This window comes from Camelus bactrianus, chromosome 8 (assembly GCF_048773025.1).
Source record: "Camelus bactrianus isolate YW-2024 breed Bactrian camel chromosome 8, ASM4877302v1, whole genome shotgun sequence".
NCBI classification, from domain to species: Eukaryota; Metazoa; Chordata; class Mammalia; order Artiodactyla; family Camelidae; genus Camelus; species Camelus bactrianus.
In genome coordinates, this window is record NC_133546.1 from 61062194 (window position 1) to 61078772 (window position 16579).

Genomic DNA, 16579 nt, shown 5'->3' on the forward strand with positions numbered 1-16579 from the left:
TCAGTTTTGAGTTTCCTTCTTGCTCAACTCCATGCATCTCCACACTGGCCCCCTCTGCCGTTCCCCAATACAGCTCACATAGTCCTGCCCTTAGGACCTTTGTTACTGCTGTTCTCTGCCTACAGTGCATTTTTCCTACAAAACTTCATGGCTAAATCTTTTTGTTCAAACGTCATTATCAGTGAGGCCTGTCCTGACCACTGTTTAAAATTAAAAGCAGCATGACATCTTGCTTCTTTTTGCTGTTTTGTTTTAGTTTTTCTTTTCTTTTTTCCCTGTAACATATAATTAATTGTTCCACTGCCTTTACTAGAATGCAGTGAGGGCAGAGATCGGTGTTCACTGAAGTGTCACAAGTGTCTGGAACAATGTCTGGTGCGTGGTACACACTCAAGTTTTTGAAAAATTTCAAACTACTTCAGGGTTTTCAGATTAGCATTTCATTAAACACAAGATTTAGTGCATCAGAATATCCCATTTGTAAGGTATTCTGATTGAGGTTTTACTGTATTAAAGAATGGACACAATTCAGTTGACACTTCACATGCTGGCTTGAGGGTTTTGTGCTCCATTAATGGCCACCACAAATGCAGTGCATGTTTTAATTTTATAGTTTTTTGGGGGATATTCACTGAAAATAGGGCAGTTTCTAGCCTGCTACTCTCTTACCTAATCTTTAAGTAGATAGTAAGGAAGATCAAAGTGATTCAGTGCATGCATGACATGCATTTAGGTAGGCTGACTTCAACTAAGGGCCTAGCAAAAGGGAAAAAAAAAAACTGGAAGCAGGACTACCTGCTGGTCTGTGAGGCCAGTTCCTCTACCTTACAGTGTAAGCATTTTGCCGTATGAGTCCGTTGTTGAAAGAAATGGTTTCTAAACACGATTATACCTGGTACTCACCTGCACCATGCTGACAGCGGGAGGAAATCTCATTGTAGACACTGACGGTGTCTTCCAGTTAGTAAGACATGGAGTGCTGGGAAACCCCACTGCGGACAGCCTCGCTCAGACAACACATGGGAAGTCCTGAATCATCCACACATTCTCTCCCTAGATTGTACTAACTTAGTCAAAAATGAAACATGATTGAGGGCGCATCTGATTGGAGGGGAATGACTACAGAGAATACTGAGGGAAAAACAGTTGCTGTGAAGATAAATCATGGAAGACTTCACGTAATAGGAAAATTCTTAGCTCTGATCATGTCCATTTAGCAGAGCTCGGCTCCGTATCCTCACTGAGGGACCCCTGAGGTGACAGAGGCTGTGTCTTTAACACATGTTAAAGTTTTTTGGGTTTTTTTTTTGATACAAAGTGTCAAAAGCCTCTTACATTTGTCCAGTTTCTTCTTCATGGCGGTGGTATTTGTGTTTACATATAAATTCCTTCATTTCCAAGTTGACAGCCTTTTGTGCACATGTACATTTGTTTAAATTCTGCTGAATAAGGAATCCTGGCATCTTTTAGATGAAGATGATAAGGCATTTAGTCAATCCTAACTAATGCTGCTCTGGTAATTGTCTCTCTCGAAGCTTTGTAGGGCTAGACACTTTCTGCTCTGGCTTGCAGTTGATTCTTTCTCGTACCTTGGGATTACCTTTCTAACCCTGGCAACATTCTGACAAGCAGTTTTTGGGATGTATTTCATCAAGCACTTTCAGTTTTTGGAGTGGGAGGCGGGGAAGAGCCTGCTTAGATGCCCTCTGGGCTCATATCTCCTTTACACTCCAGAATTAATGAGGTTTAAATTATATATTAAATTTTAAAACAATTATACATTAAATTTGTCCTCAGAGCGCACACACACACACACACAAAGGCTTGCCGGTACATAGTTCTAAGATTTGCGACCAAAATGGTCTTTACTGAATTTGGACTTTTTTTTCCCTCCTGGTCATATTTGCATGGTAATTTTGGTATGTGATTGAGTATACTTGAAGACACATCCCATAATTCTCTTGGAAATAGAACATTAAATAATGAACTTGAGGTTTGTTTCATCGTATTGAATAGTTGCTGTCATGGGAGAGATTCAGATGTCATTCCACCTGAGCCTTACTTTATTCATCTGGGTTTTGATACAGTTGATGTGATCTGAGAAGGCCTTAGAGGCTCTCAGACTCCATGATGGGTCATCCTGAGGTAGAATCTTCACTGCCTTTAAGCATAAAGCCAAACAACTCAGGACTTTTAAAGTTGTAAGGCCAGGAAATGGGGCAGCAGAGGCGGTTTTAGAACCTATGCAGTCACCAGGAGAAATAAGCCAGCAGAATATTCATCTTATCACCTCGTTTACTAAAGTGAGGAACGCCAGTGCAAGAAATGGGGGAGCAGGAACAAGTACAGTTAAATCAACTGCAGATTACTGATACTCCTGGACAAAGGAATTGTTACACTTATACATCATACCTGTTTAAGAACAATTTGTTTATAATTCCTTAATGGCTTTGAAAATAACAGTGACACTCTGACAGAATGTTACAATGGCAGCGTGTTATTTGCTGGAGTCTAAAGTACTCCCGAGGTGTTTTGATAGAGTCCTCTGTGGGGTAAGCAGTTGACTTTTCTGTTTAAACATCACATAGGGATTGCACATTCCTCTTCCTCAGTGATGTGTAAGTGCCCCTGGCCTCCTTTTTCTCTTAAGCTGTTATCCTTCTGGCTTCACTCATTTGCTTTCTAGCAGCCTCCCCATGTTAGCCTTGCCACGTGGTCAGTCTTTTGTTTGGTAGGTTTTATAAATCCTAAAAGTTCTAGTTCAGAAACAGCTCTAATAAACCGAGCACTGGAGGCTGTAGCTAAGGAAATTCAACATGTTGTATCTTTGACAAAAAGGTTAAAATCTCAATTTTAAAACATTAGTTGGTAAACTGAAGTTTACAGTTCAAATATACACTACTAAATTAAACTATAACCCTTACTGGAAAACGTGAAATGTAATTAGACTCTACTGTCAATAAGATACAAATGGAAAAGTGCTTAACACTTGCCTAGTTCTCATCTTTTAAATAGTATGAAAACTGCTTCTCCGCCAACTTCTGAAAGTACGTTAATAACCTTAGAAAAACAGAGAATTCAATAATGGCAGTTTGGGGACATTTTTGTTGAATTCTGGATTATGACTTTGATAGAAGTTTCAGACCAAGTGTTTTAGACTTGGTCTCACTTTTAATTCGGAGTAAGTATTTAGAAATGAGTTACTCTGGGATGCTATGGTTAAATCTCTAATGCAGATCTGGAGAAACTATAGACTATTCTCTGTTATCTACCTGGACACTGAAGAACTGATTTTAAAAGGATACTGGATAATTTCATTCCTTTCTTCTGAGGTTACAGAATTTGCATCCATTTTTTCAGCAGCTGTCACAACTGTTGCAAAAGCCTTTTGAAAGACAGCACAGAAGAAAATAAAAATCTCTGCCATCGCTAAACATCTTTTATTGCACTTGATGGCTCTGTATTTAAGCCAGGTCAAACACTGCGCTGCTGCTAGTGGCACACTTTTTTTATTACACCAAACTTCAGATTCAAGAAACTATACTGATGATCACTTTAAATCAAGTAAGAAGATAATGGAATGGTACCTGAATAATCTTCTATTTCAAAGAACTAAGAAATGTGCAGAGAAAAACCAACAAAACTATTTGAAGTTGAAAAGCAAAGGATGCCCTATATCCTTTCCTCCCAACTTCCATCACCCTAGGAAAATGCCTGTTTTTCTTGGAAGCAGCCAATTATGCATATTTTCAAATGGTGGTAAGACAGCTGTCAAATAGGGTCTTTAACAGAGTTAAGTTTTAATATTCTTAAGAGGGAAAGAATAATCATTTATCTTAAAGAAAAATAACAGTTGTCTGCCTTGCCAAGTATTCCTTGTTCTTCCTGATTGCTACCTCTGTTGTGTAGTTATTCTAGTATTCTATTTTCTTTTATGCAATAAGGGAAATGCTTGTTAATAATATACTTTAAAATTTTATTTTGTGGAATAAAAGAACTGACCTAAAATTTAGCTTTTGTTAGACATACTAAAATGTGCTTATTTTGACCTGGTGTGGATGCAGAATTGGCTTGACTGAGGCGTGTGGGTGAGATCAGAGTGCAGGAGTTGGGGAGTAGGACTGTTGCAGCAGTTGGCTGCTTTTCTGGAGAAACTTATAAGGTGATTTATAATGCTTCCCAAACCAAAGACAAGGCATTAAAAAAATTAAGGATGAGTTGCAAAGTACCAAAAGTATAAAAACATCCTAGGAAAGCTGCCATGGACGGCTGGACACAGATACAGCTTGCTCTTTCCCGCCCCCCCGACCTACCTCCAACCAGTCCACAAGGTTGATCAGCCTGCTACACTCTAGGTGCAGTTTGTATGCTATGCAGATGTCTGGGGCCACATTTGGAATGCAGCCTTCTTCACTTCTCAGTGCTTCATTCTAGAAGTAATAGTAAACTAAGATAACTATCTTTCAGAAATGATGAGGAACCAAAAACCAGACATTAATTAACCTCCTAACCTAAATTTAGTAAGCCAATGAATGGCATCTTTGGTTTCCTTTATTTGGTGAGTTGCATTTACTCTCCAATAGTTAGCTAGTTGCTTAGGATGAGGTCTTTGTCAGAATCTGCCTGCTCCTAGTCACTAGTCTCAGGATCAGAAAGAAGATAAGCATATTTTTCATTTTTATTATAAATTATTCATTTCTTTTTTCATTTTAATCATACATTATTAATTGATGAAACTCTAATGCATTTCTGGTTTCCATAAAAGTTTATGGAATTTTATAGATGTTCAATAAAATGCCACTTGCAACATTTGTAATTACCTGAATTCTAGCAATTACAACAATGTACTGATAAATACTAACACACCACCACCAGGGCTGTAAGTTCTCTCTCAAAGAAGGCTGTGTTGTCAACACTGCAGATCCTAACCCCTACAGAATCCTCAGGTTTTCTTCAACCTATTTGAAATCGATGGTTCTTACTAAGAAACAGAATTTCAAACATACCATGAGAATTGTAATATATCCTCCCAAAGACTGTGAAATCACACCAGTTCTCTTCTGTGACCTACTATTGGCCAAAAAGATTTTTTTTTAAGTTTTAATTTGTCACTTATATAATAAAAATAATTGATATTTGGTGCCGTAAATATGAAATTATTCAAGCACCTCACTGCCCCCATCATTGAAAATCACTAATTTACATCTTCCTACTCAGTAGTCTCGTGAAATGCTTAGCACGTTAGTTCGTGTGCCATTTTGGACAGGAAACTAGTGCACTGGAACGCTCTTCATAGGTTTTATGAAGTCATTTCTTAAGTATCCTCTGTTGCAAGATTTCTAGGTGCTTAACTGAGCTGATAACTTATTAACAATTTAATATTAACTTAGCAAATTATCAACAAATTATGTGTGTATATATAATTGAAATATCGCTTACTGACATGTTTAAAGTGATCACTTTACCTGGTCATAAAAAAGTTGGTTTTTAAAATTCTGAACTGTCTTGAACTCTCTGTTAAAAGAACAGCTTGGTACTGGCAAGTGTGTCTGGAGTTGAGTTTTATCCCTGGCTGACTGCTGGCATCCTCTACACTCAGCTCTGCAGATACTCTCAGAGTAGATCTTTGGTTTAAAATCCAAGATGAAATTCCAAAGTATTTCTTTTTTCCATCAGAAACAATCATTTGGACCTTTTAAGTAATTTCATTCAGCCACATGGTTTGACCTATTATCTGTGGTTACATCTGTAGGAAACCTTTCCTTTATTTTCAAGAGTAGGAGCAATAAATTCAAGTCTTAGTGCCTATGATCTGGTTTTATCACGTGAAGGAGAAGACAATTACACATGATCAAAAGTTGGCAGCGCTGGTTCACTGGCCTAGAAAAAGCCCTCTAAAAATCTAAAGAATTTTTTTTAACATAATCTGAAAGAGATGCAACCCTGACCTTCCAATTCCCTGATCATTAGAACTGCAAATTTACAATGTTTTTGTGGTACATAAAGCCTGGAGTCTGAACTAAACTGTCAGAAATGGCGGCTTCCTACCTTGAGATAATAATACGGGTTGTTGAGCGCGGTGTGGAGAGCAACCCGTGGGGCGGCGTTCAGGCGCTCGCGCAGGGTGTGGGCCGCGCTGAAGTACCCCACCTCGTGCAGCGGCTGTGTCTCTGGGGGCAGGAGGCATTCCCTGAAACCGCCAGAGTCAGGTATCAGCTTTCAGATAAGCACAGGTTTATTCTCCATATGAGATTTCTAGCAATCCTCTGTGGAAGATGGAGTAATTTACTTAAAAAAGTAAATCAACAATAACCCAAACCAAACAAGTGAAACAAAACCCAAATATCAAATCCAGTGCAGCTGCACTCAGAATTCTACCTCTTCTATGTAATATTGTTTAAAACTTCCAGACTCTTTGGCTTTGGAGTACAAGAAACAATTTTAGTTCTGATTTAAACCTTTAGGAACAAATGTATATAAATTACATTTCTGCTCAAAATCTGTAAGGGAGAATTTCTTAAAGTATTAATGCTTTCTTAAAATTATTTAGAAAAAAGAGATTTCTGTATCCCTTACCATAGCAAACATTAAACTCTTGGCAATGTTAAACACAGGCCTCAGACCTGGAACTAAGAATTTAGAAAATTCTTTTTGGACCACAGAAAATATTTTAATTGCTATCTCTCACAGAACTAAGACCTGGAAAGTTTTTTATATGTTAGAATTACTTTTTTACTTTATAGGCAGAAAAGGCTAAACTGTAGCTTCAGAGTATTAAAAAGTAAGCAAATTGTTTATTATTAAAATATCAGTTATTACAAAAAAAAACCCACTGCAACTTGGGATTCTCCTATCTTAGTTATGAGACAGATGACAAATCAATTTTAATGAAGCATTAAAAAGTTCACTTTGAATATATAATGAGCCCATCAGCTGGTCTCGGCCATGACAGTTCAAGGTTCCTGGGTGGCCCAGAGGGCAGCTAATTAGCAGGGAGAAGCTTTGGCACCTATAACCCAGAGAGTAATAAGTCACTAACTCAGTTCAAGTCATTAACTCATACGCCTTCAGAAAGATTCCTGGGGCTTAGTCAGTTTGGGGCCTAAAGTATTTTGGCCACATGACAGATTTGTGTCAGCTCCTTTTCCCACCAGTGCAGGCAGAACAGAGCAGCCCCCTCAGCCCAGCCACCAGGGGATTACTCTTCTTCCTGGGGTCCTGCCTTTCGTCCCTCCTGGAGAGGACAGTACTGCCTAGAAAATCCCACCATATCTGCTCCACCCATGTGGTCTGGCCTTGAGGAAGAGAGGAAGTGAGGCAGTTATTAACCATGCACATCACTCCTCACCATCTCCGTCCTGCCCGTCTCAAGAACTCCTGGCTACCTGCTCATTTCACTTCTGGATGCTGCTCTTTCTCCAGTCAATTGAAATAAAACCAATTTACAAAGAGTGTGTGATTCTAACTTGGCCCTGAGGACCAGCATTCTATATCTCAAGTACTGTTAACATTTTACTCAAGATTAAGTTAAGCTGTAGCCTCAGGAATGGTTTCTGTGATGCCGATTGCCTACCTGGATGGCTGGCTACCCATTTGTAACTTCTGACTATAAACTATCCCTATAGCAACTACAGAGTGTTTCTCTCCAATCACTATATATGATTGTCATTAAAAGATCATGCTGAACTATTTACAATAGCCAAGACATGGAAACAACCTAAATGTCCATTGACAGATGACTGGATAAAGAAGCTGTGGTATACATATATAATGGAGTACTATTCAGCCATAAAAAAGAATGAAACAATGCCATTTGCAGCAACATGGATGGACCTGGAGATTGTCATTCTAAGTGAAGTAAGCCAGAAAGAGAAAGAAAAATATCATATGATATCACTTGAAATGTGGAATCTAAAAAAAAAAAAGATAAACTTTTTAAAAAACAGAAACGGGCTCACAGACATAAAAAACAAACTTATGGTTACCAGGGTGGGGAAAGAGGCTGGGAAGGAATAAATTGGGAGTTTGAGATTTGCAGATATTAGCTACTATACATAAAATAGATAAACAACAAGTTTCTACTGTATAGCACAGGGAACTATATTCAATATCTTGTAGTAACTTATGGTGAAAAATATGAAAGTGAATATATGTATGTTCATGTGTGACTGAAGCATTGTGCTGTATACCAGAAATTGACATGACACTGTAAACTGACTATAATTCAATAAAAACACATATACAAAGAAAAAAAGAAAAAGATGCTGAAGTCCCTGCTAGAGTCCATTTCAGAAAAACTACTGTCTCATATTTGTCCTCCTCTCCCTTTTTAATGTCTTTCTATTTAATGTTTAGAGATTCCAGTAATTCCCAACACAAAAGACCTTCCTGGATATCCACAGAGAACTTCCAGCAGAGTCAAAATAAAATATTTGCCTGCATTTTGTTTCCACTGGGCAAAGCTAGCTGAACAACAGTGACAAAACATCATCATATATCAGAATTTTTGTCCAACTGCAAACTTGAGGAGACTGGCGCAGAAATAAACTTCTGCTGTGCACTTGCTGTGAGGAATCAGCAGTGAAGCTGGCACTAGAGCACTGCATGATGCTCATTTTGGACTCAGATCAGCGTCCACAAGCAAAAGACGTGGGGGTTTGGGGGAAACTGGCAGGACCACTTATTATCCACAGAGGCTACAAAGTTGAAGCTTGCATTTTGGTGAAAATAGTAACTCAGAAAGTGCAACTTATTCTCAACTCAGTAATTTCACAAGAGCTGCCCATGGTACACCAGGAACTCTGCTTCCTGGAGCCTACTGCTTATACTTATCTTTAAAGGACATCTTTTCTCCAGAACTCCAAGCTCTGTACAAACATCTGTGATGTGGTCCTTGGGGACAGTGTGGAGAAATGGAGCAGGCCTTCTGACAGAGGTCAGCAGACTGGGACTGGGTGACTTTCCACAAGTTCCAGCCTCTCTCTGGGCTTTAGCTGCCACATGACCCCTCAGGTCCCTCTTAGCTCTAATAGGCGACAACCCTAATCTCTCCCCTTCCGGGATGCTCTATCTTGGTAAAGATAGTAAATTCTTGCTTGGAAAATTTCTTGATTTTTACAACACAAAACGTTTCAATCACAGTTAGTTTTATTTCAGCAGCTCAGAAAGTTGACAGGTCAGACATAGTAGATTAAAGATCATTCAAAGGGGAATGGTTGTTTGGTTTCGGAGTTTACAATTTGGGATCTGTGGGAACTTAGAAAGGAATATGACATTTGACCTATAAATTATGCCAAGTTACATTGCAAAATTATTTTTGGCAACTACAATGGTTGTAACTTGGTAAAAGGGAAGAGCTAGGAACTTGGGGCTAGAAACTACAAGAACATGAAAGCCCAGGAGGGCAAGGTTAATTCTATGAGTTCTACAAGGTCATTTCTAGCCAGTAGGTCACTTCAACATTGCATTGCATCACTTTCATGTGACACATTTTTCTCCCTGTAACCTTCCTCTTGTCACACTTGGTTGATCCTTTGGATCTCGTCCATGACATTAGTAATTTCTCCCGAATGACTAGGAACAATGCCTCGGCCCCCACACTGTCCTGCAAAATGGAACTGTTCACTTTCAAGAAGGACAGGCAATCTAACAGAAAACCACTCTGTCTTCAATAACTGGGCTGCTATTTTTGTAGTACTCGATTCCATTCAATGCCTAGCCTGCTGCTGACTTTGAATTGCCATTAGAAACAGAATAAACAATGATAAGAGTTTTTTTTCCTACTTTTTAACTATTAAATCATTTTATATTTCACACTTCTCATTTTTTTTCTATATAGTATGTCCCAATTGCAGGTTAGGTGGGTGATTTTACAGAGCTACACAGAGCTGGCTCTTGGGAAATCCAAAAATCAGAATGATGTGGATTTCCTAAGAAAGGAATCATCTTAAAATACAGGTAGGACTGGTGGACTTCTACATTTACTATGAATGTAGGGCTGATATAATAATGAATTGCACTGGTATTCTTTAGAATTAGAAGCTCTTTACTCTGGATAAAATAGAGCATTATGGCTGGTCTGGTGTATCTGTTTTCCAGGCTTGGCCCAGACCAGCATACTCCTAGCAGAGACAGAGCAAGGATAAAGTGGGATGCAAGCACTTTCTTACTAGAAAGGGGAAAAACACTTTTCTGTTTCCACTCCCATCCCCGCCCCAGCCTAATAATGCACCAGATCAAATTTAAACCCATGTTCCTGAAATGGCAATGAAAGAATGAACGAAGTCATTTAATTAGCCACCTTAATAACGATGGGAAAGGAATCAAAACTACAAGTCTAAGCTGGATGGAGGGGCCAGGGGAGCATGAAGCCTAATCTAGGAGAAGTGTCCTGGCCTGGCTAGAACAGCTATCACACCAGGGTTATTTGGGCAAATAGGCTGCCTTTTAGCTCTTAAGAGCAACAACAGACTCACCTCACCAGACCGTCAATGAAGTTCACAACTTGTTCTCTGAGGACTTCAAATTTGGTCTGCTTCTTACTTGTTCTTCTTAACTCCTTCATTTCCAGTAAGGACTACGGATGGAAGAACATAACTTTTCTGGTGACTGAGACAGCAAATCCCTCCGAGGGGAGCTCTGCTGCTCACGCAGAGGCAGCAGATGCCTCTGCCCTCGGACAGGATGTGCAGAGACAGAACCAGATCAAAATGGGCTGTGTTTCTTTTTTATTTTTAAGGACTGGAAAGAATCTCTTCTCCAAGGTGTTTTGCTTAAAAAAATACCAAGTTCCTTTTCAAGGAAAGAGGAAAAGGGCAGCTTGCTTCATCACTAAATTATCCACAGGGGGAGTGCTCATTAGTTCATTTAAGAAAAGGACTTACAAGAAGAAGAAGAAGAAAAAAAAGAAAAAAAAAAAAAAAACCCTTGCTCTTTGGCCACACTAATAGAACAGACTCCATTTGCTTTATTTTGCTTAGATTGATACTTTATTCTACATTGATCATAACTTGGTATCATGGTGCAAAGAAGGTTCTTTACTTTGACAACCAAGATCTTAAAGTTAGAACTATCTGAAAAAGACTATACTAGATACACTGAGGCTCAATTTCTGCTCCATATGCATTTTTTTCAAATTAAGAAAAGCATCTAAAACTAATGAGTTAGGCTCCTTTGAATCTCTCAATTTGATTAAACAGAAAAACAAATACATCAGATAAATAATCCAGGCTCCTTTTTGTAACCATGTTCCCATTTTCCTTTATTACTATTTAATTGTCTCTCTCTCTGGGGCTATAGGAAAGTTTCCACCTATGTTGGCTAGTAAATTCCAGACTTCCTACATGGAGAATGAGGATAGCAGTATGGGATAAACAGGATGTTCAATTTATAAGTGAGTTACAAAGTCTGCTTTGTTCCTACTTGTGGTTTGAAAATGAAAACAAAAACATCCAGGCAGAGCTAATCTAGAGCACACGGGAGCATCACGGCATGTGGCTGGAAGGAAAAGAAAGCGATCTGACCTTCTGAAGATGATAGAGGTCTGTCTTCTGAAGCCCCTTTGACTGTGACCCAGGCGTATCTTCTTCCTCTTTGGCTTCTGCTTTTAATATACAACCAACATACAGCAGCTAAGGTAAATCCACTCAAGAACAAACAATTCTACTACTCCAAGGGAAATAAAGTTTCATCCTTTTTTTTTTTTTTTAATGTGGCAAGGGATCAATGTGCCATCAGATAAACGATTTCTTCCAGAAGTTTAAGGTCAATAAATATTACATAAGTTGTGCTGCAGAGAGGTCTTCAAAAAACCAGCTATGGAACTTAAAAAATGTGACCACAATGAAAACAAAACAAAATATAAACAAACACCCCTAAACCAACAGAAAAAGCTTCCAATCTTTGTGCTGCTGTAATAGCTTTTAAAAAACAAACAAACTGAAATCATGTTCCTTTGATTATGCTACGGCTGTAAACAATATAAACCTATACCCTGGCAAACATGGGCTCGATCTTCCAATTCACTGTACCTGACACAACACTATTTAATGGAAGAGGGTAGTGCACAAAAGTTCTGAAATAATCTAAAACACAAAATGCATCATGGTTCTTTAGCAAAGGAACAGAAAACCATATCTGATAAAAGGTATATCTGTGTTTCCAGAGAACATGAGGCTTTAACAGGCTCTTCCTGGTGCAGGGCAGGTTTGGGGAACTTCACACTCAAATGGTTTATTTGGCCAAATCTAAGACAGGAGGATGCAGCTGGAGAATCTGCCTTGTTCTCAAAGAATAAATTTCTTTTTAGCTATGGATAATTCTTGGCCCAAGAAAGACATGACTTAACATTAAAACAGCTAATAAATTCTTTGTCCCATTTCATTAACATGTAGCAGAGACTTAAAAATAAATCTGATATGACAGTCTGACCTACTTAACCCTCCAAATGTAATTTTAGACCCAAACTGTAGTATGTAATAACTGTCAAGGAAACAGAGATCGCATATCATCAAGTATTTCTACTTGTCCAATACGAGGGGCGAGGTTAATTTCACTGTGTTGTTAACAATGTGTCACTTTTGAAAATAGAGAAGCACATTTATTCAAGACACTGATTTCACTTCAACTTGTAAAATACTGTGTTTTTCAGACTGTTAATCATCTTAATTTCCAACCTTCCCATTTTTAAAAACTACATTCCTTTATTTAGCATTAGCACATCACAGAATTTATTCACTAGCTTATGCTACAGAAACTTTAATTAAAATTATAATATCTGCAGTTTCATTTTACAAAAATCCCTAGGTCCAATTCTGTAAAAGACTGAAATTTACCTAATTTATCTTATATTCTTCTAAGTCTTTTACCCTATTTAGATACTTAAGGGTGGCCCCTGACTGTCCCAGTGACCATTAATTAGGTGGCATTTAAACTGTGAAATGGTGAGGAAAAAAACAATGAGCTGGTGGTTAAGAAAAAGGTGGGCTGTAGGCTGGGAGCCACCCTGTCCAGCTGTGAGATCTCAAGCAACTTACTTCCTCTTCCTGGGCTTTAGTGTCTGCTGCAGCTGGACTCAGGAATCTCCATGAGACCAATTTCCAGCCCTATACAATTTTTATGATTTGAAAATGGTTCAGCCACACTGTCATGCAAATGCACCGCAGAGCACTGCCCAACTTGTCCTGTGTGGCGGCTCCTCCTCAGGCTCCAGCCATTCCAGTCGAGCAAACTGGCTCTTTCCTCTTCCACTGGCTACGTACTCATTAGGTACCTAGCACTGCAGCTATGGAGGGATTTCAGCAAAAGCAGTTTCCTAAATCCAAAAGATTTTTAAGACAAAGGAACACTTGCCAAACACAGAAAGGATTGAGAAGGACATCCCATGTGAAATCTTTTCACCACATTCAATCTTGGTGCTTATACACCAAGCTGCCTCTTTTCTCCAAACTGTGTTAAAAATTGCCTTCAATAGGGGAAAATAAAAAGTGCACAGTCATTTTGTTTGTTCTACCAAAAGAGTACTTTGGTGCTAGAAACAGAGCAAGAGCCCAGGAAAAGTTAAAGATCAGTATCACCCAGGGAGCCCCACCTCAGAACAAAGATGTCCTGTAGTTTCAGAGAGCAGAACAGGCTACCTGTGCTCAAGCGGGCACCCCAGCACCCGACAAATGACGATCCTGCGGAGGCCACGCAAAATGAACCGTGCCCTCCAATACTGAAATGCCAGGGGCCGCAGTTCATTTAGGACTGAAAGAGTAAGCTTTGTAAATCTGATTAAAGCAAGCCTCATGCATATCTTGGTAATCAGCATACCAATAAGCCTCGCTGCTGTGAAAGCAGTTCATAGCTATTAATTTTCAGGCTTTCATATGATTTATGCAGTGTTTTTGAAATCTATGAAGAACTTGATGAAATGCTAAAGAAAAAGCATCTAAAAGGAGCCCTCAATTATGATGCCCTGTTACTCTCTCCAATCCTTTTGATTTCTTTTTGTTGCTTTTTTTTTTTAAAGGTAAGTCCTCCAAACAATCCATCCAGAGAAAGAAATTTTTTTTCCTGCTCATTTGCTGGTTTTCATTTTTTAAAACAAATCTGGAAGAGACCCATTTGGCCTAGTTGTGGTTGTCAAGATGTGATATTCTGAGGCTTGGTATACTGACTGATCACGAACTATGTTATCTCTCCATCTCTCAGCACATCAGAACGTGGGGTTTTCCATGTTATTTTAGTTAAGTGACTGTCATAGCCAGTAGAACTGGCAAGATACTATATTCTCACCATCAAGGCTCTGAAACTGGGCCAGGAACTCTTCTATTTTCTTTGCTGAGCTGCCAAGCTGCTTTTCAGAAGAGGACTTAAAAACCTTGAAACATTTCTGAAGTATGGATATCAGTTCATCCTTTGCCAACATCCTAGAACAGAATCAGTGACAGGAGATGTAATATAACTGGAAAATTAATATACTTAACACTGTCTACACAGTAAATGTTTCTGGCCAGAAGAAGATGGTGCAAATCCTTCATTAGTAGCTAACAACTTTTTTGGGAGAGATTTTCCTCAATGTATGTGATAATCATGAGCATTCGGAAAAGTTCTCATGATAAAGCTCAACTTGGAAAATTTACGAAGATCTGGGTTCATCGCCTGGCTCTGGCACTTACTATGTTTATAATATAGAACACGTGACTAAACATCTTTCATCCTTGGTTTCCTTGTCTATAAAATGGAAATAGGAACTCATACATTTCACAAATTAGATGGAGGCTTAAGAATTCAATGAGAAGATGCATGTGGACAATCCAGCACAGAGCTTATCACACTTTAGGCATTTAAGGTTAGTTTCCCTTTTCTTCAGATCTACACTATATAAATAAGAGCCAAGAAATGTCTGCTGAAGATATAACACTCATGCTACATGAAAGCCTGTTTTAAATGACCAAAAAATATCATAATGATTTTTTATTATTGCCACTTTAGCTATGCTTTACATCACCTATGGGCTTTATGAACATCAGTCAGTAAATCCACTGAACTTTAAACAAGTAGGCAATTCTCCTTGTTTTACGGCACAGGTAGAATGACTGTGTAACTCATTCAAGGCCACAGAGGAAATCTTTGTTAGAAACAGAGAAGGAACACAGATACTCTAAAACTAAGATCCTATTCTCAGAGACATTACTTACAGGATCTCTTCCCCTAAGATCATATTCAGTAACAGATGAAAGTACGATGATAAAAAGATCTTATATTTATCATGAAGAAACAGACAGACAAATCCAGAATCTGGGCCATTCTGTAAGACAACTATCTTTGATATGTTTCATAATAAAAAAAACTTGGGGAAAATACTACTACTACTGAGTTAGAAAAAAAAATAATAAAGCTAAGTAGATTGTGATTACCTAGAAATTAAGCTGGTTACTTCAACTAAAAGTAAAACCCAGACAAACCAAAAACCAAAACCAACCCCAACACAAATGAAGAAAACAGTCATACAGTCAATACATATGGAAACTGGTAGAAGTGGACAAAAAGTAAATTTTCTCCAGTTTTAAGGAAAAATATTTTCTCTTCCTCTTTCTACAACAATGAAATAATCATTCAAAGTATAATCTGTGTGACTGAAAGGCATTTAATAGGTCAAAGAAACCTAAGCCAACACACTTAATTCTTGATTTTTGAGGTTACATAAAACTTCTGGCCTTCTATCGCCCAGATGGAGTCAAACTATTAAGAGAGTTAACTCAAAGTCAGATACTCTTGAACAATGTGTCATACCTGACCTTTAGCCCTACTCAAACAGACAAGCTCAGCACTTCCAGGGTCCAAGGACTCATAGCACAGGCTTGCTGGAAGGACAGAGGCTGAGGAGGTCTATTATTCATTTTCAGGATGGAAGAAAAAGTGGCACTATGTCATAAAATTTTGAAAGCAAATGTTATTAAGCATACCTCTCAATGTGGCAGTTGATTGGAAGGGACAGATCTGTCATCCCGGGTTTAAACTTCCAGGGACTCCGACAATTATCACTCTTCGTATTCTTAGCCAAATACTACGTTCTTATTTTTCCAGAGTAACAAACAATCTTACACTTTCCCAAGTACTCTCAGATTTAATATAAAACAAGAGTCGAAATAAGGCTGATTAGAGCTAATAATGTGATCAACTCAATAAAGTTATTAATGAAAAACTTTCAGTTAGATTTTACATACACACAAAGAACCAACAAAGATTCCTGCTACCATCACTATTATTCAACAGCACCTAGAAAGCATTTTATAACAAATTAAGAAAAAAGAAGTTGTGGCACCAACATCAGAAAGGAAGAGATATATTTTTTGAATATGATATGACTGTAAGGTTAGAAAGTCTTAAGAGAACGACGGAAGTATTAAAGAGTGTAACAGTGTGTGTGAACAGTATGTCCACACACATTAATACCTTACATTTACCTGTAACCAGTTATTTTATACTGAACTGAAAAAAGAACATGTTCAAAATGGCAACAAAAACTACAGAACATATGTGTAAGACACCAAAAAATGAAAGCCCTGAATAAATAGACATTTCAAGTTTTAAT

At 38.3% G+C, this 16579-nt stretch overlaps 1 protein-coding gene across 6 annotated transcripts in view; it reads right to left on the reverse strand.

The window, feature by feature from the left end:
• Positions 1–2277: 2277 nt before the first annotated feature.
• Positions 2278–16579, reverse strand: part of ORC3 (origin recognition complex subunit 3) — a 60655-nt gene continuing 46353 nt past the window's right edge. For 2 of the 6 annotated variants that reach the window (XM_074368645.1, XM_010948951.3), the window contains exons 14-20: positions 14278–14411; positions 11523–11602; positions 10476–10576; positions 6049–6190; positions 4314–4430; positions 3306–3385; positions 2278–2788 (exon numbers count right to left, since the gene is read on the reverse strand). In XM_074368645.1, coding sequence (XP_074224746.1) covers positions 2683–2788; positions 3306–3385; positions 4314–4430; positions 6049–6190; positions 10476–10576; positions 11523–11602; positions 14278–14411 — 760 coding nt within the window. In that variant the 3' untranslated portion in view covers positions 2278–2682. Of the gene's footprint in view, positions 2796–3305; positions 3386–4313; positions 4431–6048; positions 6267–10475; positions 10577–11522; positions 11603–14277; positions 14412–16579 lie in introns of those variants that run through there. The other 4 variants (XM_045512153.2, XM_010948952.3, XM_045512154.2 and 1 more) reach the window with 4 other exon arrangements.